This window comes from Cuculus canorus, chromosome 3 (assembly GCF_017976375.1).
Source record: "Cuculus canorus isolate bCucCan1 chromosome 3, bCucCan1.pri, whole genome shotgun sequence".
Lineage (NCBI taxonomy): Eukaryota > Metazoa > Chordata > Aves > Cuculiformes > Cuculidae > Cuculus > Cuculus canorus.
The window spans coordinates 63,741,806-63,767,758 of record NC_071403.1 but is presented as its reverse complement, the minus strand read 5'-3'; the positions used below and the strand labels follow the sequence as shown (position 1 = coordinate 63,767,758).

General features: G+C 36.1%; 1 protein-coding gene across 1 annotated transcript in view; it reads right to left on the bottom strand.

Annotated features, from left to right (window-relative positions):
* Positions 1-25,953, bottom strand: part of RYR2 (ryanodine receptor 2) — a 388,712-nt gene that overhangs the window by 177,266 nt on the left and 185,493 nt on the right. Inside the window, exons 13-20 of the mRNA XM_054062870.1 lie at positions 24,272-24,436; positions 22,595-22,716; positions 19,487-19,670; positions 17,840-17,975; positions 13,484-13,579; positions 6,799-6,917; positions 6,258-6,391; positions 3,406-3,647 (exon numbers count right to left, since the gene is read on the bottom strand). Of these exons, the coding sequence (XP_053918845.1) occupies positions 3,406-3,647; positions 6,258-6,391; positions 6,799-6,917; positions 13,484-13,579; positions 17,840-17,975; positions 19,487-19,670; positions 22,595-22,716; positions 24,272-24,436 (1,198 nt within the window). The remainder of the gene's footprint in view (positions 1-3,405; positions 3,648-6,257; positions 6,392-6,798; positions 6,918-13,483; positions 13,580-17,839; positions 17,976-19,486; positions 19,671-22,594; positions 22,717-24,271; positions 24,437-25,953) is intronic.

Genomic DNA, 25,953 nt, shown 5'->3' with positions numbered 1-25,953 from the left:
ATTGATACTCTAATAAATAGTCAAAACCAAGAAAATTATATTTTATTCATTATAGTGGTAGAAGTGCAAATTGAAAAACAACCATTAGTATCTAATATGAAACCTAGTACAGTTTACTAAAGAATGCTTCATCAGGAAAGATAAGGACAACTATCATACTTTAAATTATTTAGGAAAAGTAAAGTAAAGTACTTCCTGTTACTAAGAGCCACATCATGGTACCCTTGCAAATTATATAAGATGATACTAGTCAATTTCATAATCAAACTGCAAACCAGCATTTTTCTGGCATATACAAAGGCATCAGCAGTTTTGTGGCATATATGTTCAGTTAAGTATGTATTTTTCTTTAACAGGTTTTGAATGAATTCTAAAGGACCATTCTCTCTCTTGCATCTAATTACATTTACATGAGTACACTTGCTTCCGAAGAGGAAGAATCTATAGAATACAAAAACAGAAAGTGATTGTTTCAGAAATTTACTGCATCTACAACAGAAAATTTATGGAAGAGTGGCAATTGTATAGAAATCTCTAGACATGTTTTCCCAAAAAAATTAGATATGCAATGTCTGCAGGAGATAAACAATAGCACATATTAAGAACAAAGCACTAACTTTTTAACTGTTTTACTTCTGTAAACATTAAGGAATTAACTAAAAGCCCTCTATTTCCAAGAAGATGAAGATGGCATATGGCAGCAAAAACATTAAAAGAAAACCCTCAATAATCCTTCTGCAGATAAACTTTCATACACACACCACCACTCCCACAAGGAAAAATAAAAAAACAACACTTCCGATACTCTATATGTAGAAAATTACTTCCTGATTCCTCCACAGAATCTCCAGACTGTAGGACAGATGGTCTTGGCAATCTGCCCCTCTTGATGGGGCAGTAGTTGGGAAAAAAAGTTATCAGATCATCTTTCTACTTCCCTACATCATTTCAAGACAGGACTGTCCTTAGCTTGGTTGCGGTAAGAACAGCCAGTTCCATGGGCAAAGACAGGGCAATGGCATGTAGCAGTCCTAAGGAAGCATCCATCACAAATGGAGAAATCTAAATGAAACAGTGCTGAAAAGCAAAGTAGCAGCACAGCGTAAGGAATGGTTTGCAAGGAAGCTACCTTCTACCAGCTCTCCATCCCAAAACTCATAGATCTGAGTAGGGAATAGCAGAGAAAAACATCACAAGACCTGAGAGTTAGTTTCAAATAAATCACAGAAAGGGACAAATGGCAGGGATAAATAAAATCCAAAAGAGCTATCAATGAAGTACAGCTATTTCATCTTGGTATGGCATACTATGTGTGACTAGATGCCTTTTTTACATGTTAAAATTTAGCCAAAAAAAGGTTATTAGGATCAATGCAGGGCTGACTGTTAACAGAAATCTGTACTGGTCTTTGATGAACATATAGTCAGACCAAATGATCTAAGTGCCTTTTCTGGCCTTAGGCTTTAAAAAAAAAATAATAATAATTGCAGGACTGAGTTAAAAATGTAAATTAAATGTGATCCTGATAAAGGTTTGGTTCAGAACAGAAACTTAGGGGTAGGAATTATTATTGCTATTCGTCAATGCAGTAAATGCTTCATGCTCAGAAGATTCACCTTAAAATGTCACTGCAGAGATTTGCCAAGATGCAGCCTGGAATTGTGGAAGGAAAGCAGCAGCCGTGATTTTCAACATTCAACTATTTGAAGACCTTCCGGTGTTTCACAGGTATGCTTTACATGAGAATGTCAATGAAGACACAAGTCTCTCCAATTTTACCAGGCACATCCACAACAGAGATTAACATATAACACCAAAACTGCACATGCAAAGGCAGTCTGACTTTTTTGCCTGGTCTAGATTACTGACTTGAGAACAATAAACAATTGTTCCTTTCTTCTTTTGTGACATTTCTGACTAAAAAGTTTCCAGTGGATAGAAAAATAATTTTGATTTTCAGGAATTTTTTATTTCTTCCCTAAAAGAGGTCCTAATTACAAAAGTTATTTCAGTTTGCTCATTATTTGCTGGTTCATCTGTAATAATACTTCATCTGACAAACTCAGTTATAACACAGCTTTAATGACACCACTAATTACGCATCATTGTTCCAAAGTGATTCTCATTATACATGATGGACAAAGTAGCAGTTACTTTCCTGAGATGCCGCTTCAGTTGATGTGTTATTACTTAATAATACAATCCATCGCTACTTTGATTAGAAAAGTCTTTTGAAATGTAAAACTGTATTCTTTTCCATGTACAAAGCCACAATGCCCCAAAACTTCAAAGACCTTGAATGATATATGCTGCTGACTCACTAAAATGTCTTTCTTATCTGCTAAGGAGTTTTAGAAAACTTGCTCAAATTTTCATAGTGCTAAGAATTGCCAGACCAATGAACCCAACCCAATTTCCAGTCAGTTCTACAATTCATCAATGTTCAAGAGTATCTCAAAATCAAAGGAGAAAAGCTTTTCCTCACAAGGTAAAACCACTGTAGAAAGCTTTTTCAGGAAGTTTTGGACTGTCTGTGTATAGCACTACTCATTCTACATTATATATGAGAATCTTTTCATTAAAATTGAATTATGTGAAAAAGAGTAAGAAAAGCAACAAGAATAAGCTTTCTTTCTTATTATACTGATTTTGCTGAACTAACCCAGTTTGAATGGAGAATGAGATATTTACAGAATTAACAGTAAATACAAGTACTTCAGATACTCGGTTCTGTTTCCTTTAACACTAGAATTTGCACACAGAAACTACTATTAACAAAAAGATCCAAGCTGGACCAATAACACCTTAAAGATGAATGCCTGACCAAACACACACCACATGCAAGCAAGGAATATGTAGCATGTCTTGCAATAAACAGTCCGTCTCAATGTAAGTAAATAAAACATCACTACAAAAAATCCAGTTTTAAAATGTGTGCCAAAAACCATACCTAAAAATTTTCAGCACTAAAGTAATTCTAAACTTCTAAAATAAAACTTATCTCATGCTGTTCTTACACTATCACACAGGAATTACAAATCCAGGTGAACATCAGATTTTATTTTTTATACATGTAAAATTTTAAATAAAGCCTTAAAGCTGCTACAAAAAAACTCAAAACAAAACAAAAAACCCAAGCAAACAAACAAACAAACAAACAAACAGAATTCCTAGGGTGAAACAGAAATTATGATTCTAGCTGCATTACTTTGTATAAAACAATTCTTTAAATATGCAACACCATCTTAAAATGTATTCTGTTTCGGTATATTCCTAGTGTCAACATAAATATCTATTTCCCTTTGCTGTTGCTGCAAACAAATCAAATCCACTGGAACTGCAGACCAAATTCTAGTATTTAGAACAGAAACGACAACAGCCAACCAAACAAAAAAGCAACAATACCTGACCACAGATGCAAACCATCGAAGCCATAGGAATACAAGTCATCACCAACACCATTTCCTCCCCATTCTGCTCCTCCCCCTGGATATGGTGAGTAGCCCTCCGTTGAAGCCCAGCCCACGCGCAGATGAGTTGATTCTGCAGTCACAAAGGGCTCTAGATGATCCACCATAAGTTCATAATACCATTTTCTGTATTGGGCAGAGCCTTCACTAATCCCCAAGAAGATGTTGGGTCGCATGCTTAAGCAGAAAGAATAAAAGTGGTTATTATAATCTTAGCTCAAAAACATGAACTACCTCAGCCTTTTCATTAAACTCAAATGTCATGCTTGTTTTGTGTGATTAAAATAGTAGAAGTAATTTTATTTATTTAATTATTCTGTTTAAAAATGAATACAGCTATATACAGCTGTAGTGGAAAAGAGTTTGTTTCAGTAGTTCAAGCAGTATCCTTACTCAGATATTACTAATAGTATTGCATGTGTTTGAATACTTAATAGATGTTACATCCTACAAACAAAAATGACAGCTATTCACCAATTAACAATAGAAATGTAGTGTACAAGCTGCAGGTTTAATTTTACATAGCAAACTGCATTCTGTAACACTGTTTATCCATTCAGGAGAACAACATTTACAAAGATAGAAAATTAAAGTGTCAATCTATTTTAAAATCCTCTTGTATTTCCCTTCCTTATTCCAAGCTTTGTATTTGCAGTGGTTGTACCAATCCTTAATATCAATTTGATGTTCCTACTGCTGATTTTAAAATATTTCTAAAGCATACTTGAAAGGCAAAACTACTGCTGTGCTTATTCAATATCTAGTTAGGTAGCGGTATGTAGAATTATACATCTAAAGGTCATGAGGGGAAAAAAAAAGGAAGGTAAGTAATGATTTTCTAATCCAAATTTGGGGATAATACTGAATCTAGAATCTCATTGAAAAAAAAAAAATCTGTCTCCAGAAAATCAATACTGTGTCAGCTTTGTATTAAGAAAGCCATCCGATCCTGAATTCAAGCCACAGGGTACAGAAGTGTCCAAAATGAATGCTAAGTATATTTCCCCAATGACTGGTTACCTGTACTGCAAGAAATCTTTCACATTTCTAGGCTGAATGCATCCCTCCACTGGATTGGCTCATAATGTCTATAAATATTCTTTTTCTACGTACAAACTCCCTAATCAACACAAACGTAGGTCTAAGACAGCCCCTTCACAGAATGCCTTCTAGTGCAAGGAATGCAGGGGAGAGGAAAACAGTTGATATTGGCTGTTAAATACGTGCCAGAGTAATTACAGATTTTACTTATCTGACTGCTTATAAAATTACTTCATCTAACACATTATAATAATACACTTTCCTTCCAGAAGTATATGGGATGTCTTTTGCCGCAAGTATAGATACTCATCCCTTTGTTACAAGTCAAACAGTTAATGTCCTTAAAATTATAAACAAAATTTCTTTGACAAAAGCTATCTTCCAGAAAAGTCAAATATTTCTAAGACCGCTGATTGAATCTTTTCTGCCTGAACTCAATATCAGCATTACTATGCATTTGTCCAGACTTCACAATTTAATTAACCTAATTATCCAACTTACTCTTTTTGAACAGAGGTTTGTGATTACAATTTCCCAGTCCCCTGAAAAAATATGTTAAACAGCAATATCTCAGAAAGTTCCTTTACCAGATATTTTTGGTGTGAGTAATGCAAGTCTCATCCAATCAGTAAATGTTTTCAATGTTTCATTGGTCTTTCTGACTATTGAAAAAATAATATTTTTTCCTTATAACTCACAGAATACCAATATTCTCATTTAAAATATAATGCAGAGTAAAAACATGTATCAACTGCATCTGATTTTCCTACAGACATATTTGGGAAAGAAAGCTCTACCTTTCCCATACAAGATCCAAAGTCAGTTCAGAAGTTCAATCAGTACTCATACATTTAAAATTTCTTCTTATGCATTTATAACCGAAGTTTCCATTAGTGATTTTAGCTTGTCAGTTGTTCAAATTTATTGCTGACATGGAATAATTCCCTTTATGCCATCTTTCCAAATGTTACATATGTTAGTGTGTTATTGAATTTGTTGCAGAAAGTCAAGTCACAAGTGGTTATGAAAAATATGAGTGAATGTATTAGCTATAAAAATAGTCAAGTTCATTTCACCATTAAATTTAAACTTATTTATACTTGAAAGGCCCCCTTGTAATATATAGTTGTGGAATTCTTGTGTTTTTCAGCATCTAATAAATCCCATGAACTCTGAATTATAAGTACTATTCCTGTTTCAATTTTCATTCTCAGTTAATGATTGAGACCTTTCAAGGTAGACGTAACCTTGAGATAGAGGAAGATCCCACAAATCTTTACTTAAAGTCAAAATCTTTTGCCTCAGCCAAAATTTAACCTGTGGATAAACATTTACTTTGTAAATATTACTTTGCTAGTTTAAGAAGTTACAAGCTTCATCAAACTCCTTACTGTCTACTGGAGATAGCTTCTACAACTCTGCCAGCAGAAGGAAGGTTGAGGGCAATTCCTCACACTGTCTGACAATACTTGGAAACCACAGCTAGATCTATGTAGAAATCTTTAGAAGAGACTCTACAGTTTCACAGATTTAAAACAGATTAGAGCAACTTTAGCTTTCAGCAGCTCTCTCTGACCCACGTTTTGATTCTAGTTAATATTGAAAGGAATATTTCAATAAATCCTAGTAAGAATAAAATATATTAATATAAGATTTAGGAGTAAAACAGGTTTTCTGTAGTGTCTATTTCTTTTAATCACAGATTTTATTCTGCTTTGTTCATAGATATAGAAGTTGGTTTTTTACCTGCTGACGTGGTTGACAAGGCGTGTCTGTAAAAGCAGATCTCTTCCTGGCAGAAGATTATCACAGATTAGATGTTGATTAGATCGCACAGCTACTCCATGACAAACACAGAGAGAACACAAAACATCCAAAACCTGAAAAAAAACCACCAGATTCTTTTCACCTTAAATATTTTTCAGGCTAAAGAGTACATAATAGTCTCAAGTAACTTCAGGCAACATAATGCTATACGCCTTGTTACTGGAAGTTACATAATTCATCCAACACAGTAGTTTTCTTTTACAACAATTCTGACATTCTCCTAACAATTTGAAGAACTATTCTTCCTGCTCCCCTTAAGATTTACTGTGTATCAGTGTTTTAAACAAAAAGAAGATCACGTTCCCCTTGGTTTTTCAAACAGCTCATATGCTGTCAGGAAGTTTCATTCCTAATTATGAATACAGTATTGAAGTATTTGAAATCTAACTTCTATGTGGAAGAATATGCTTGCTTTGTTCACCGATGTTCACCTAAATATACTTGTCTCTTTTTTCCCTACCTTATGGTTTCTTCCATGTTTATCCAAAAGACAAATGATTGACTTAATATGTCCTTCCTTAATAATGTTTAAAGCTTCTGGGCTTTCCACCAGCACACAGTGTAAAACCTCTAGAATTCCTTGGGAAAAAAAAAAAAAAAGAAAAATTATTTATTCAAAGTGCATAAAAAGTCATAACTGCATATAATACTTACTAATAGACTGCTCTATAACATGGAATAATTTCAAAAGTAATTTTATATGATAAACAAAACTAAATAGGATGTTGTACTTCTAGATTTCCCAAAAGAAGTGAATGCAGTAAAAATCAGAAAGGACAGGGCAAAAATTAATTTAAAGTTTTAATAATAAATATGTGATGGTCAACATTCACAAATCCAAAGAAACTCAGTAATACGTTGGTTTTCAGTGGCTCCAAAAGGTGAGGACTTTACAGTACATACATATTATACACATAAAATGTGCTCTCTATATTTATAGTTTTACATTTCTTCTCTTAGAAAACCATATGAACCACTAATGGAATCGTACACCTCTAAATAAGAAAGCAGAAGTAAATTCCCATTCTACTGATCCACTGTGTATAATTTTCTTTCTGTACATAATAGACATACTGGGAGCCACAGTGATGTTCTTAAAAGAGCAAATATAAACCAGCATGAAACCAAGATGTGCAAAAAAAGTAAAAACCAATAAATCTCCAGTGGACCCTCAATTAAATGCATTTTCAATCCAAATCAAGCAGCAGTCATTGCCATCAAGAATCATTAGCCTTAAAATGGTTCCCTGCAACGGAGCAGTAAAACAGTCTCCCAGGTGTACTGGATCATGTCACCACTTGTTTTGGGATCTTCCACATTTGGCAAAGAGAAATACTACACATCTGGTGCATCATTATCTGTTGCTACAGTTGTTGCCACAATGAGAAAAGACAGAGCACTGAGGGAAAGCTGAGAAGCTGTCTCATACCTATTGATCTGCAAAATTCCTCATCATTCTGTGTTTGATTCTGCATTCAAGCAAAGGCTCCAAATACTCAGCTTAACCCTTGCAAAGCAAGATTCTAATCTTTCCCACGCTCTCATTTACTGAAAGCAATTGTAGCACTGTATAAGCTCCTTTTGGTGTGGGAAAAAAAATTAATCAGACAAAAATGCTGTCTCAGTAAGAGTACTCTTGTCCTCCTATGATCCTTGTGAGGAACAGGTCATCAGCCGCTACAGTTGAGTAAGAGACAGCTAAGGCAAAAAAGTTCCAAACAGCTACTAAATGGCTTTTAGTCTCAGTGCCACGAGAGCATGATGACACAGAAATATTAAATTTGAAATAGTCTTTATGCTGATTGTTGCCTTCCTCTCAGTCTAACATTCCAGATTGAATCTAAAGCTGACAGAGGGGATCCAGTGCTTTTCTGTTAGATTTCCACTGGTTTTTAATAAACCACTGCAAAAATGTGTATCATAAATAAATGACAGCTAATATTTAAGAATTTTAAAACTGTAGTTCATCCACATAACTGTCCTTAGTACACATCTGAGCTTTTCTGAATTTGTAAATGATAAAAAGTTTTTTCAATTTGTAAACAATTAAAATAATTAGAAATACAAATTTGAGGAAAAAGAATATGCATTTTGATTTATTGGGGGAATTTTTACACATACATATCCCTTTTGTTTTTTACAATAATTCCTAGGTGACAGCAAAATAGTCTGGAACATTATAACTAACTGATCATAAAGCCTCTCACAAAACAAAAATTAAAAATGAAAAGTCAGTTAAGCAAGCATTTTAGAGACAGCCAAGCAAAAAAATAAATGAAGGCCGAAAACCAGAAACTCTGAACAGAACTTAAAATAGTGAGTATAAAAGTGTTATTGGGACCAAACAGAAAATGAAAGTGACCCCATACAGCTACTGTAGACAATTCTTCTGTTCTGTGCAGTTACTTCAAAAAAAAGTCACAACCACTATATAATGAGCTAGACATGAACTCCAAAATTGATTCTGTAGCCCTGAAGGTAGAAGCATAAAGTCACAACTATAAAAAAGAGAATGAATTAAACCTGAACTTGGCAGTGCTGTGATCTGGGCTCCAATAGATGTGCACTTCCAATATTGACAGTAACTATATTTATAAAAAGGATAATAACCTAAAACTCATGAGCGCAAGCCCAAAGAATAGATGTCTGCACCAATACATCAGGATCTACTCAGCCTGCCAAGCAGACAGGCAGAGGTGATCTAAACACCATGAAAATGCCTAGGGAGGTAAAACATGTTACAAAAGGATCCTCAATCTAGAGGAGTAATCTGTAACAAAACCAACAACTTTATTGTGTGCCATGGCAATCTAGGAACGCAGGGCAATCACTGCATTCAACACTTGGTAATTTAAAGTTTGCCACCTCTGGCTGTAGCATTGAAACACTTTAAACAGTAATACAATTTGAAAAGATACCAGATAATCTAAGCGTCATAACAATAATCTTCGAATTTTCAGATTTATGTAAGTAGATTCATAATCTTTATTTTATCTTAAAATAATACACAGCGGTCATTTTCTAGTTTTAACCTTTTCAATAATGGAAGTAAAAATACTTTGAAGGTGTAAACATTCCATAGAAATTAATTATATTGATTAGATCCAGCTGCCACAGTATCCTCTTCAATTACTGCAGCATCTGAATGATAATTATCATATGCATTTTGTTCTAAGGGTAAATTCCAGAAAAAAAAGTCATTTGAGGTCACAATGTCACAGAATCACTGAATCATTTAAGTTGAAAAAGACCTTTAAGATCACTGAGTCCAACTATAAACCAAGCACTGCCAAAGCCACTACTAAGCCATGTCACTAAATGCCATGACTATACTTATTTTAAATACCTCCAAGGCTGGTGTTTCAACTGCTTCCTTGGGCAGCCTGTTCCAGTGCTTGACAACCCCTTAGGCAATTTTTTTTTTTCCTAATATCTAGTCTAAGACTCCCCTGGTGCAATCAGAGGCCATGTCCTGTTGTCCTAAACACTTGTTACTTGGGAGAAGAGACCAACACCCATGTCCCTACAACCTCCTTTCAGGTAGTTGTAGAGAGCAGTAAGGTCTCCTGTCAGCCTCCTTTTCTCCTGACTAAATAACCCCAGTTTCCTCAGCCACTCCAGGTAAGACTTGTGCTCTAAACCCTTCACCAGCTTCATTGCCCTTCACTGGATAGGGTCAAGCACCGCAATGTCTTCCTTCTAGTTAGGGGCCCAAAACTGAACACAGCATTTAAGGTGCAGCTTCACAAGGACTGAGTAGAAGGGAATGATCACTTCCCTATTTCCAATACAAGCCAGGATGCTATTGGCCTTCATGGTCACCTGGGCACACTGCTGGCTCATGTTCAACCAGCTACTGACCAACACCCTGAGGTGCTTTTCTACTGGCCATCTGTTCAGACTTTTAGTTTGTCTACATTAAAGTCAACTGGATGTGTTCCAAGTTTGGAGTTGCTCAAGGCAGTACAGCAGCAAGTGTTAAAATACAACTCTCACAAATGGCATGATATGCAGAGTTCATGATAAAGGTGAGTGAAAATTCATTTTTAGTGACTAACAGATGAATGGAAGCATGTATTTTCAGGACAACATGTCATATGGTGGATATCAGAAAAAAATGCAAAAATGCATGCCCTCAAAAAAATAACCTCAAAACCTCATATTATCTGGTTCCACCAAACTTCACATGACATATATTTGATTACTAACTTGCCCTATTCTATTTTTTATCATCTATGTTTTAATGACTTTGAAATTTTCAGAGGATTAGTTAATCCCATCTGGAATATATTTCAGAGCAAAAGAATAATCTAATCTTAATTTATGCATTGAAAAGACAGTTGAAGAATTGCATTATTCACTCAGCTCCTGCAATATCTCACTTCTAACATGGTCTAGTCTCAGACAAACTTATACTTGGCCAAATCTTCATTTTGTTTCTTTTGCTTGAGAGAAGATCAGGAACTGAATCAATTTCTACTCTAATTTGTATAATCAACTCACAATTGCTGTTTATATACTTAATGCCTTTATTGTATTTTCATAACATTTTTAGTTCAAAGATAAGACAAAAAGTGAAAATAGGAATTTTATTAATAAAATTTTATGGCATCAAAGCTTTTTTGCAACACATTCAATAAAACACTCGCAGGGGATATAGCTAACAACTTCAGCATTGCAGATCAATTTAATTTTGGTGTGACTGACGGTGCACTGTTTCTTCCTTACAAAACTCTAAATTGAAAAAGTGAACTATTTTAGATGAATAAATGCAGACAGTTATACTTATTTTAAAGGTGTAATATAATTCATTATTTCTCCCGGTTGTAGATATACCCCTGTAAATTAAAACAGTGAATACCCTCAAGTCAATCAAACCATACAAAGCTTAAATTCTGGCAAGCAAAATTCCCACATAAAATCACAAAAGCATATTTAAATACTAAAAGCTAAACCTACTGTGCCTCTCAAGATAACTAACTTGCAGTATAATTAGCATCTGGTATAGCTGACTCCCTCAAAACCAAGAAAAGTCTTAATTATAAAATCAGTTTTGGAGGCAACATGGAAGCTATGTTACCAGAACAAAATGAGAAGGACTTCAAGTGGCCTTGTTCCTGGAAGAAAACTCAGGACAAACAATGCAAATATTAGTACCTTGTTGCAGCATGGCATGAGGTTCATTAGGCAGCACAACTACAATGTCAGATGACTTTGCAGTTTATAGGATTCATCTCATACCTTATTATAATTATTATAATACGATAAACATAAATACTTAGGCTTTAATTATCAAACCTTATTTGTACTTTGAGATTAGTTTTTAAAAATACACACATAACAGAAAATATGTAACACAGCATTTTTAGACTTGTTATAACATATTTCATATTAAATGTCCAAAATTTGAATGTAAAGTTTTGAATTCTTTCTGAATATCCTAGCCCTGAGAGTTTCAGTTGTAAAATAAGGTCTGAAGTTGTTATGAAACAACTTCACCACGAATAACTAGGGAAACACATTGAAATTAAGACGACTGCAGTCAAATCCCATGGAATTGCATAACTGTGAGAACATTCACCTTTGATGAGTACACTCAGACCAAAGGTGAACTGTAGTGGAAGAGTGATCTAGCCTGTGATCGAGCTTCTCATCAAACAGCACCCCCAAGTCCTTCTCTGCAGGGCTGCTCTCAAGTACGTCATCCCCCATCGTGTACTGCAAACTTCCCCTGTCTGTCCAGGTCCCTCTAGATGACATCCCCTCCTTCCAGTGTGGCAACTACACCAGTCAGCTTGGTGCCATCCGCAAATTTGCTGAGGGTGCATTCAATCTCACTGTCGGTATCAATGATAAACATATTGAACAGCACCTGTCCCAGTACGGGCCCCTAAAGGACAACACTCGTCACGGATCTCCATCTGTACTTTGAGCCATTGACCACTACTCTTTGAATAGGACCATCCAACCAGTTTCTTATCCACCGTACTGTCCACCCATCAAATCCATATCTCTCCAATTTAGAGAGAAGAATGTTGCGGGGGACCATGTCAAAGGCTTTACAGAAGTCCAGATAGATCATATCCGTTGGTTTACCCCTGTCCACTGCTGCGGTCACCCCATCACAGAAAGCCACTAAGTTGGTCAGAGAGGAATTGCCCCTGGTGAAGCCATGCTGGCTGCCATTAATCACCTCCCTGTCCTCCATGTGCTTTAGCATAGCTTCTAGGAGGATCTGTGCCATGATCTTCCCAGGCACAGAGGTGAGGCTGACAAGTCGGTAGTTCTCAGGGTCTTCTACCCTTTTCTACTCTTTTTAAAAATGGGCACATCTTGCTATACAAGCAAGAAGTACAGTACAGCTCAGTGTAATTTCATTTACTTTCTTTTTGAGCAATACAGAGACTAATTGCATCTCACAGACACGAAGGGGTCAACATAGTGGTTCAGGAGGATGATAAGATATTAGGTAATGGCAAAGAAAATAAATAAGTTAGCTTAAAGAATTTTTGTCTAAAGTGAGAATTCCCAGATTCACAAATCATAAATGTGTTTCAGGCATGTTCTTTCTTGTTAACTTCAAAGAGAAGTTCAGCCCTCAGAAGTGAAAGAGATCATGGAAAAGGGAACGTGTATGAATTATTGAGGTAACTCTGTTATACTAAAAAATATATGTACTTTCTGAATACCCATCTACCCCATATACATGAACTTCCCTGCGTTACCACTGCAGTCCTTCAAGATAACATGAAGGCTATCCATTCCATATGGCTATTATTACATTAAGTTTGACGCGAATCCTGATAAACATGTAGACTTCCAAAGAGAAAGAAAGGGAAGTTACTAGAACTAGTGAGAAAAATACTTTATGCAACTGAAACTGTAAAACAACTGTTTCAATAGTTTGTCCGAATTAAAAGACAAAATTACAAGCAATTGGCCAAGGAAAAAACTGACAGAACTTAAGGTAGAACTACAACCAAAGTCAAAATGTAAAAATGTTACAAATATATATCTTACTTAATCAATATAACTTACTCTTTCATAGGAAGAATTGCATGATAATTAGAATGAACAAGTATATCACCTATATTAAAGAACATAAAACTGGTCATATAAGGAAGTTAAAATATTAAAGTGCTTACCAGAAGAGGCCTCCAGTCTTTCTAATCTACTGATCAACCAGTCAAGAGATCCAGAAAATTGAGCACAGTTTTTACGATTCCCTCGAATCAGAGCCGCTATTGGAGAAAAAGAAAAAAAATCACAAAAATTAATCACAAATATATATATCCATTTAAATTAGAGGAATCCCTGTCTTGTCTTTCTTGGAAGGATCCAGTAAGACAGTTTCTTACTCTTTAATTATTGATGGTATTGATTTAAATTTATATAACATAAGTGACTGTTAGATTTAAACATAAAAATTATTCTTTGTATCAAGTTGACCTTTTAAGGTATTTTAATTATTTTGGCTTTACAATCCTCTCAGTTCCTGCAAAATGCTCAACATGAAGTACCCAGTATTGATATCACAGAAGTCAGCTTCTACTGTAGAATCAAATATTTATAAAACAATATTCTTGTAATGAAAGGAAACATTGGAAGAGCGGAATGTGAAGCCAATAACATAGATGATGAATGTAAATTATTTTCTACTGATACAATACCTTTCTTCAAGAATAACAGGAACTAAAACAAGATAGATATCCAGGAACTGTTTGTTATACTTTTGATAGGGCTGTAGGGAGGAAGTAACTGGTTTGAAATTCTTTCATCCTCATGTTTTAAGCTGAAGATTGAAGCAGACTGAATGCATGCAGTGATTTGGTTGATTTAACTGACTGGAAAACTCACTGAGCACTGTAGGCACCCGCAAGCCTGCCCCATCTTGGAATACATGTTTGTAAAGACACGCTCTCAGAGACGCCTCTGTCCTACTCCTAAAAAAGAGTGAGGCACTAACATTTCTGTTTAGTGTATGAAACTGTGCAAACTGCTTTTCTTAATATTGTTTTCCAATCTTGTTTTCCTATTTTGCCAGCAGATTATTTCAGCCTGAAATTTCTGTGGTCATTTTCAGCAGCAGCAGAAACTATAGGTACTGCTAAGCAGCAATAGCCTCTTATAATCCATGTTTCATTGCATAGAAATTCACTATATTATATTATGCTGTTTCATTTATAAAAGGTTACAATGACAGGTGCCTTAGCAGATATATGGCAATTGTTTTAAAGTGAAAGGGGGTAGATTTAGACTGAACATAAGAAAGGAAATTTTTATGATGAGGTTGGATGGACTAGGTGATCTTTAAAGGTCCTTTGTGACTCAAGCCATTCTATGATTCGATAATTCTTAGACGCAATAGTATCCAGTCTCAACTCAAAGTCTGGAAATGCCGCCATTCTCATCACTGTGAAATATATCACAACATCAATGACCTGACAAAAGCCATGAATTCCGGCATCACAGTTTAGTTTTATTTACATGCAGACTCAAAAACAAAGTACTGTTTGCTGAAGCAAGACTGAGCAAGCAATATCCATTTATCAGCCATGCAATTATTGTACAGCCGCAGCATTATTCAGAATAGAGCAACATACAAATACATTATAGCCAGATCAAAGCCAGGCTTCTCAAGCACTCTACACTCCAAAAGGTCACCAGTTTGTTTCATTGAGACATTGACTCTCTGGACCTGTCTACATACTTGTAAATGTTTATTCCTGCCACAACTTCATTAATTTACTAAGTCAAATAGCTACCATTAGTACACATGAAATAACTATCTTAAAAAAAAAAAAAAGTCTAAAGCAGATTCACTTAGGGGGCATATATGAGTTAAAAGATGTAAAATTTTGACCCATCTTCCTTCTAGATGATCTCTTTATCTCAGGGCTGGACAAGCAAACATCCTTCAAAACCACAATATATAATATCACATTTTCAAACATTCACATGGGCATTAAGGTGAGTAAAGAGAGAAGCAGACGGAAGGAAAACATAGCAGTAGCACTGCTGGAATGAAAACTTCACACTAAGAGTTAGTATAATTTTCACCATAAAAGCATAGTTTATTTTCACACATCTGTTCCAAGTTTTAACTCTTAAAGATAAAATTTGCTAGCCATTGTCTGGTAATGGTTGAGGTACATTCAAAAATTCGGGCTAAACGATCTGTTTCCTTGCAAGCATGAAGATAGCCAAAAGCTATATGGAGTTGTTCTGTTTTGTTGAAATATAGTGAAAACAGCAAGAAACATTTTCTTCATTTTCTATTATAGCATTCTGAAGAAAGACAGACATTGGCCAAAGTAAGTGAAGAACGGAGATATAACACGTAAACAAACATGACAAAGGTCTAAACCACTTTGAAGAAAACATAAGAAATGAGAAAAAAATAAGAGGGAAAGGATCTGGACAATCCACTTAAGAACCTAAAATAATTTAAGTTGCCAAGTCATAACATTTCTCAGTCATCAAATATCATAAATCCACCACCAAAACCTGCCATCTGCCTCTGAAACACTTTTTCATATAGAATTACAATACAAAGGACAACAGTACATCACTGTTACAAAATACTGTTAGCTGAAATCAAAGCAACCTGTTGTATCTGAATTTGCAGTCCTGCTTTTGACCCACATGGTGACTCACTCACCTGTCACTACTCAACTATGGAACTCCTGCCTTAGTTACCTCACTTTGCTGTTGAGTAGTAAGGAGAGTTTATGTAGAATGAAGTATGCCATTAAATTTTCATTTTCTGTACCTCTGAACTTCGAGGAATGCAAATTTTCAGTATTTCTTGCACACATGAAATACTGCTGAATATTCTGAAAAAAGGTCAGATCCCACAGCTCTATATTTGGGAACTAGCATTGGTAGAGTCTTTTACCTAAATTTCTCTCTGTATCTGTTCTTCTGAGTGAACCTTCTATCTGCCTTATTACAGAAGTTTCCGACAGAATACACATTTAATTGTTTCGATTAGTAATCATAAACGGCACAAGAGAACTCCGAGATAGTACATTTGGTTTTGAAACATGAATTAAAAGGCTCACAATAAATAAGGTTCAGTGCCACACACTGATCAGCAAAGAGAAAGTTAAGTATTTTTAGTACCAGTAACAAATGAGGACTAAATAACAAATGAGGACTAAATAACAAATGAGTCCTATAGAAAAACAAGTATGTGATTCTGTTTCACAATGCATACCCACAAAAGACCAAATTAATAAAATGCAGACTGTATTCATCCAGGCACTTCCTACCCACTTGACTCACTTCATTTTACGAACTCAACATTCTGTTGTGGACTCTTTAAAAGACTTTATTTAGACATAACACTACCTGCATACCTTTGCAATACCAATTTTTTCAGGAGTGAGATTTAGTATAAACGATACATAAAATATTTTGTGTTTTACTGGAAAGAACGATAACAATCCTGCACGAGGACTTTGTTCAAACTCAAGCTTTTGCCAAAACACATGCAAGGTTAAAGGCAGGCAGGCCTTCACATTACAGCTGGTGTGTTACAGAAAACATAGGCACGCATATGCAGCCTGCGAAAAGGACTGCTTAATGACAAGGACACATTACTTTCCTCAGTTACTTAAGGTCAATGTTAATGTTAATATTTAGGCATACTTGGAGCTTTGAAAAAATCTAATGACAGAGGAGCAAGGAACTGACAAAATGGTCTCTCAGGCTGTAAAATTTCCTTTTGTAGACAATTAACAACTCAGCAGGAGTAATACATAGGCAGCTATAGCAGTGAATTAATAACCCTGTATAATGAGTCATAGGAGAACATATATAACATATACAATTCAAACTGGTGAGCAAACAAATTAAATGCTACTACCTAAGTAGAAATTTGATCAGGATACTAACACTTAGATATTTACAGAAGGTATTAAGAGATTTTCAGTTACTGCAGGCGGACAATACCTTCATGATATATTGCATCTAAAAGAGTGTACCTTTCCATGGCATACTGTATCCTAGTATAATGCTGGAGTCACAGGTCATTACTAATAAGAGTGTTCTTAGTTATAGAAGTTCTAGATGTATGCTGCAGTCCTGTGGTCATATGTGTGAGAAATGGAAGACTTCTGAAAAACTGACCACAATGTCTTGGCTTATTAAGACAGGAATGACATATTCACATAGGCTTTGTTCACACACTTTCAGGCAGCATACAAGATACATTAGCAATATGATGATATGAAAAGGCAATCAATCATTTAATTGATGTCAAAAACAAATTATTTATCATCATGAATATTATTAGAAAAATCACACTATTTGAGCATTTTCTACCTATTTTATTCCTAAGCACATGCAAGGACCTGCAAACACAAAAATCTTGTTTAATTTGTATCCCAAATTTCTATATAGTGGAAATACTCCCATACTAAAACAGGTACATGTTTCTTCTCATCCAAGTACTCTTCTGACTTAAAACAATCCAAGTAACCCATTACATGTCTTACCTAGTAATTCATACAAAGAATTCAGTATAGATTTCCATGCTTCTCCAGCTTCCTTCCCAGCTACATCTGCAAAATGAGCTGCACTGCTGTATACATTCAAGCGATCAATACATTCGAGAACAAGGTTGATCATACCCTAGAAAATGGAAAGGCTCAGATTATCAGAGAAAAAAAGGATTGTTTAGGTGCAAATACATAAGATTTTCAGAAATCTAGGAAAAACAAAACATGAAAGGCAGGATATGCAAAACAAGAATACATATACATGGAGTCAGACAACCGGTGTCAAACAAGCAGTCCCTACAGAAGAGTTTTCTTTGACTGTGATAATGCAAATCTACCATTTAGGGTGGTCAAAACAAAACAAAAAAATAAACAGTAGTCCACATATAATTTTAGGCAAGTTTCTATTTTAGAAGGTATTTCATCATCTGACTAATTATATGCACCTATCACTACCAGAGAAATAAAAGACAATATTAAACAAAACACTTCAAGTACACTTATTAAACCAAAACATCCTTCTGTATCAAGAGATTAAACTATAACACAAGACACTAATTCACATATCAGGAGTAAATTAGGGTTAGAATTCAGGGCACAAAGTCATATAAATATCTCATTTTTTGTAAAGGAAAAGGATTCTATGATGTAATGCCTTAAATATATTTCTCTAAATATACAAGAAAATCAACAGATCGATCAACAGACCGCTGGGCTGAGACCAATGGCATGAGGTTTAACAAGGCCAAATGCCGACGCCTGCACTTAGGGCATAGCAACCCTATGCAGTGCTACAGACTAAGGGGAGAGTGGCTAGAAAGCTGCATGGAGGAGAAGGACCTGGGGGTGTTGGTTGACAGCCGACTGAACACGAGCCAGCAGTGTGCCCAGGTGGCCAAGGAGGCCAATGGCATCTTGGCTTGTATCAGAAACGGCGTGACCAGCAGGACCAGGGAGGTTATTCTCCCTCTGTACTCAGCACTGGTGCAGCCACACCTTGAATACTGTGTTCAGTTCTGGGCCCCTCACCACAAGAAGGATGTTGAGGCTCTGGAGCGTTTCCAGAGAAAAGAACAAAGCTGGTGAAGGGGCTGGACAACAAGTCTTACGAGGAGCGGCTGAGAGAACTGGGGTTGTTTAGACTGGAGAAGAGGAGGCTGAGGGGAGACCTTATTGCTCTCTACAACCACCTGAAAGGAGGTTGTGGAGAGGAGGGAGCTGGCCTCTTCTCCCAAGTGACAGGTGATAGGACACGGAGGAACAGCTTCAAGCTGCGCCAGGGAAGGTTCAGACTGGATATAAGGAAAAAATTTTTCACGGAAAGGGTCATTGGGCACTGGAAGAGGCTGCCCAGGGAGGTAGTTGAATCACCATCCTTGAAGGTATATAAAAGACATCTAGACAAGGTGCTCAGGGACATAGTTTAGTGGCAGATAGGAATGGTTGGACTCAATGATCCAAAAGGTCTTTTCCAACCTGGTAATTCTATGATACTATGAAAGAGATTATAAATGTAGCAAATAGTTTGACTCTTACAGGACCACTGCAAACATATCCCAGATTAGGCATCGACGCTACAGACACTGCGAGAGAATACTTGCAGACAACATGGTGGAAAATCGGGAATAAAACTAAGAGAAGTACCTCTTCCTGGAAGAGATTCTGGCGATTCTTCAGTGCTCGGAGCCTATTTTGTTTGTCTTCATGCTCCAAATGTTCATCAGGGGGGTGAAAGTAGCCAATCAAGTCCTGAAGGCTCAGACTGACTGACTCAATAGGCAAATCGACAGTGGAAGACTTTACTTTCTTGCTGAGAGCATCAAGGCCCCTACAATAAGATGCAAAGTCTCCTGAGTATTGGAAATGAATTTATTTTATTATTTAAACCACTTATTGATTTAAAAGTGAAGTTTGTTTAGATGCAAAGCTCAATTCATTTTCTGACAGTTACATAACATTCCATTTATAATTTATGGTCTGCTCCATTCTCCACTTATTGACCCACCTCTCCTTTCCCAAACAGAGAGAGGAAGCATGAAAAATGTTGTTTCCCTTAAATATTTTTTAAAAACCCAGAAAACACATTTTAATATTCTGTCTAAGTATTTAGCAGTACCAGAGAAAGACAAAAGATAAAGAGATAATATTGTAAACCTGTTCAAAGCATCACTAGGCTGAAATGGACAGAAGTCAAATGATCAGTCCTACATTGCCAAAGAGGGCGTAGCTATAATAGTCCATACAGGTTCCCAAGCTTATCTCTAACCTGTTCTTAAGCCGTCTTCAGTACAGGAAGATGCAGCTCTTCTGTCTCAGCACTTCACTAGCCTTTTTATTCCCCTGATATACAATTCAAGCTTGGCCTTGCTGTAGTCTATGACCATCCTCTCCTAGAACTGGGGTGCAGACCATTCTCATTCATGCTGCACCTGTTCCTTACTTAGCTGAATCTCCAACAAGCCTCACAATCCAATTTTTCCTCAGTGCTTTCCAGACCCCTGATATACCTTTCTCTTCCGTTTTAAACCTCATTTTTCTTGAAATACAGCTGTTGCAGCTGTGACCTCACCAGTGCTACACAGCAACTGGAAGGCGAGGGCTTTCCCATACACCTCCCTGCCTCCCCTCAGGTGGGCAGGCAGTGTCCCCAGAGAGAAGAGGAAGCAGGAGAAGCCACGAGGGGCAGAGAAAGCAGGCGTGCTGAGGGCCTGTGAACAGAGGATCCATCCTCAGGGAGGAGGGAACAATCTGGAGGATGCTGAAACTCTGCAGGAGCCAGCCAGGAACCTGAAGCCCTGGGAGAGTAGCAGCCTTGAAGGGAGGGGCCCATGCCGGTGGCACACAACAGGAGAGAGCTGGATGACGGGGCTTGTCGGACACTCATGAGATCTCTTTTGACTAATCCTCAAATCTGCCATTGTAAAAATGACTGGTTTTTTGCCAGCACATTTTTGAGTAAAACCCAGCTATGTAGCCAAGAGGTCCTTTTTTATTTTCACCGGTGCTCCATTTATGCTGATGTAAAGACCAAGCTTCAGCTGACAGAGGAGCCCACCATGTCCACACATGCACACTTTTAGCCCCAGCACTCATCTCTCTCTTTTCTTTCATTAGAGGTACCAAAGGTCCCTGACAACCTGACCCATGACTGTCCTTCACCAGTTCTCTCTCCTGAGCAGCACAGCACTCTGCTTGCTCCCAGGATTACTCTCCAGGCCACAATATCGAGCAGAAGCTTTATTTTATACTCTTGCTTTTTGCTGGCTTAAGACAACAGTGTTAAGAATTGGGGGGAGCAGGGGCCGGCATGGCTGGTTGGTTGTTTTGGGTTTTTTATCTTTCTAACTGGTTTGCCATTCTAATTTTCATCTCATGGTAAACTACGTCTGGAAAACTTCTACCTTTAGAAAACATCATTAATTCATTAGCAGCATTTACTTCTGAAGACTGCAAATCTCTTAGAATAAATAATGCAATTTCAAAGATGGCTAAAAAAGTTATCTTTAAACCAATTTTTACTGTAAGCACACTATCTGAAGTGCAATTTTTCTGCTGATGTTGTGGGAAAGAACTGAGTCACACACTTATGAGAATGATTTTGATCCTCTCCAATTCAACTTTTTCTTTTTAGTAACATGCTGCCAAAACTAAATTGTTAAACACTATATTGGACTCCCTGTGCACTCTGCAAAAATCTCCACTGTAATTTAGCAATACCTTGATTTCTGAAACCTTATAATTATATTGTCTTTCTCTGTCTCTATCTTTTATGGTATCATTAGAAGCTTCTAAGAAAACATGCTATTTACAGAGCGAACTAGGGCTCGTGTTTCTGTAATATTTGAAATGTCATACAGTAGGCAATTTTCCTGACAGGCATTTTTCTCTGTTGTTATTTAAGTACACAGATAAATGTTTTTCAACAAATTGACATGTCTATGTCTTCGCTGGGCACCGATTTAGAACATGGTCGCTTCAGATCATCATCTCCCACATTGTCTTGTCTTATGAAAAAAGAGTTCCTATGAAATTCCTGTCATTCTATATAGTCTTATGACATATCACCCTTTTTTTAATGCCAGCTACACTGATGAGAGGGAACTTTCATCAGTTACTGAGGTCACAAACATCACAAACGTTCAGGAATTAGCATTTTATCAGTGTTATTTAGAGTTGAAAGATAAATTCAAATTGCATAAATGTGTCAGTATTTTTAAATGGCTAAAATATGACACATGTTTTGAAATATTAAAGAAACATGTAGCATTAAAAGGGAACAAATAAGGAAAGTGCAATGGGAGTCTAGAAAGGTGTCATTCCATACATTTAAGAAAATCTTTTTCTTAAGACTGTAAATTTCTCCAGTATATTTGTGTCTTATACCAGTTTGTAGTTATACAGTTATCACCACCTTTCAGGTTTTTCAGTGAAGAGCACTTTGAAAAACTATACTGAGAAAACAAAGGCTAAATAATGCACCACATGACTTACAGCAAATTCTGGCAAGGAAAAAGTCTTTCTTTTATGGCTTATTTGCATTTTTGGTATGTGTATGCATTCAAATCAAGGTTGAACAATAAATCAATATTAGAAGACAGAAATAAGAAACTGACCAATGGCTCTCAAGGTACATCTCTGCTGACAACACAAAGAGTTAGCATAAAGTCTGGTTTGAAAAGCATTCATCTGTTTTTAGTTTGAATGAAATAAAAGAGGGGAAAAAAGAATGAGAAGATCGTTTTAGAAGCACACCTTATAAATCTGTTGAAAAGGAAGACTGTACTACGGATTACACGTGCTGTACGAGATTCTTCATTCTGAGATCTGGACAATGTTAAACCATCATCCATGTGACCCTCATGGTGCATTATTGCCTGCAATATAAAAATAAAAAGCTGTCACTGCAAAATGAAACATTATTCACAAATAAGTATTTGTGAATTATTTTATTATTATTCACATAGGCTTGGGAACAATGAAGTACCACAGAAAAAATAAACTTAATTAAAAACAGATAATTCCCTATTTTACTTCCTCATGTCCAAGGACACATTTGTACAGGTTCAATACCATAAGAATCTCAACCTTAAATAATCTTAAATAGTCTTAAAATAATCTTAAATAATCTTAAAATAATTTTTATTAAAAAATCAAATGTTTAAGGAGTTTTGTTTTCTAGGGTTTTTTTGTCCACCTTAAAAATATTTCCCTTACACAGCAGCAGATCCATAAAGTATGGAAGAGGTCAAAATAGGTACTCTTTACTGGCCTTGATTTCAAAGGATTTTACTGGCCTTCTTTTCTGACTATGCCTTGAGTCACTACCAATTATTTAGTTTTTCATGTATAGTTATCATGGCCCTGAAGGTAATCAATCCAATTTACACAAATATTTTAAAATATTTTAGGTAACAATGTTGGGGTTTTTTTCCATACACACATTCACATACAAACTATTTTTATTACTTACATTACTAATTATTCATTAATGTATTGTGTTTTCAATTATTTTAGAAATATTTAAGTATTATAGTTCTTATAATTATCAGTTATAGTAGTAGCACAATCCCTAAAGTTGTACATGTTTATAAACAGTTACCTAAATATATATTATTTATATAAAGTATTTACAGAATATATGTTTATGTATACATATATAATAAGCAAGCTTCTTTTATATATATATATGTATGTATGTATGTATGTATGCATGTATATACAAAATTATAAAGGCATGACCTTCCAAATATACTAGATGTGGCTCTAGCTTTGTATTTCTAGCATGTAAAACAGTTGTAGAAAATACTACAATGTGGATGAACATCACATTTCATTTTATTTTTTAAGAAGAGGCTAAAACTTTTTTGCCTTGCTGAGAAATAATTTCCTGCAAAGTTATACATTGACAGTAAAAACTAACATAAAGGTAGCTTCTGGAAGATGTGTCAAATTGTGAGAGAATCATTTTCCTTCTTTATTATACTAAGCAAGCATTCTGCTTGGCCATGGTTGTTCTGCAAAAGAAGAAATCCCCTAGGGCACAAGACTGGAACATTCCCGTCCAAAACGTAATACCCTCACAGTGTGGAAAGAAAAGACTTTGAACTAAAAGCTTCCTTAATCCAAACTACAGCACACTGCTATTACCTATTACATTAGTTTGATATCAAGCATATCCAGATTTATTTATGGTCTTGGGTTAAGGTCTATAGGCTAAAACATGTACTCTTTTTGGCTTTCAGTTTAAGAATTCAGAATATCACATAACTTTTCAATACCTGACTAAATAAAAAACCTTTCACAATGAAACAGTGACATACTTACAATATTTGAAACCCAGAAATCAGCTGTCTCCTGTTCTTCCATTCATTTCCACCCCCCACCCTATCAGACTGATCTAGTTAAATGCATTCCTATTTACAGCCTTACCTTCCGCTGCACAGAACCCATTCTTACAGACTTTGCATCAGCAGACTGGTAGGTGAGCCATAAGCCTGTATCTACATGTTGTATGAAGCATATTGAATCCCCGTATTTTATTTCAGGTGCTCCCATTCCATCCACTTCTTTTCTTGTTCCTATGTCCAACTTTTCCTGAAGAAGAAGAAAAACAGCGTACACACAAGCAACAACCAACATTTTCATACTTGTATAAAATTTTGAGTATTGGACAATTGTCCGCAGCAGGACCTAAAAGAATATTTTAGATCCTTCTTTAATGAAACGATTAAAAATTGGCAGAAATGTAACTTCTGTATGTAATGTATGAAATGTAATTAACGAAAATGGTTAAATAATTAGGGGAAAATGGAGAGAGAGATCTCATCCACACAAAAATCTAGCTTATTACACTAGGAAAGCCTGGCATAGTCATTTCACCTGACTAGGAAAGAACTAGGAACATAATTGATTGTACATGTCATTATTGAAACATAAAAGCTTAGAAAACAACATCAAATACATTGAATCCCCTAGCTGAACCAGATGCTAACATCCAGAAGATTTTCTTAGGCATTTTTTTTCCCAGCCTGGAAAAGATGAGCACCTCCCCATAATTTATTGTCAACTGCCACAGAGAGAAGCCCTTAACCTTCCATTGCCCATTACTGTCCAACAATGGGCTAAGCATTTCCCAAGAAAAGAAATCTATTTCCGTGTCTTTGTGACTGGCCTGTTGATGCACTGTAAAAGATGAATGGCATGACTGTGTGCCAGTCCAGCTGGTGGTCTATGCACATTGCAGTAGTTTCAGGGGAGGAAATTTAGTATCCCGAACAATACTACATGTGTAATTGTAATTTGAGGTGCTCTTCTAAGAACAAACTCCTGTCCCACAGACATCAGTTTATAAGAAAAACAGCCTATGCACCCTGGTTCATGGCAGAAAACATGGCTCAATCAACTGATACAGTTTTTGTCTGCCCGCACTAGTTGTTAAATCCAAAGGTAGGTATGGAAAAAGACCATGTTACGAACGATCAGTATATACCTTGTTAACTGTAGGAAGGGTGTTAATATAGTTATGCCCAAAACTTGTCAGGGGACTTTATCTTTCTTCACTGCAAGTTCCAGAGGCTTTCAGCACTACTTCCATTTTATGGAAAAATCTTTTCCACTGAGAGTTGTAAAAAACACTTTGACGACTTAGTTCTGATTCACATGATCAAGCTACTGATATAGAAACCAGCCATCATTCTTCTGTTAGGAAAGGCAATATATCACAATTGTTGCCTTTGAAGCTGAGACTACTATGATCCTGCAGTTGCTGTTTTGCTCTCTGTTCCACAACTTCAGCTATGCAGACAGGTTCATTGTTACAGTCACTCCCTGTATTCTGCTTCTACATATGCTCATATATACCCACATAAGCTGCTGCTTACTTTTCACCACTGTTCAAAAAATCATCTGTGCACGCTGCAGGCCTATTTTAGGCCATACTTTCACGGTGCAAGATGAACCCCTTAACAAAATATAGCTTCAGCCTTCTCTGCTTCTCCTGATCAGCAGCAGAGGACAAGCCACTTCCTTAAGTTCCTCAGAGTAACATTACAAACACAAATACTGCTAAGTGTTCTCTCCTACTACAACCAGAAAAGGTTATGAGAGTGATA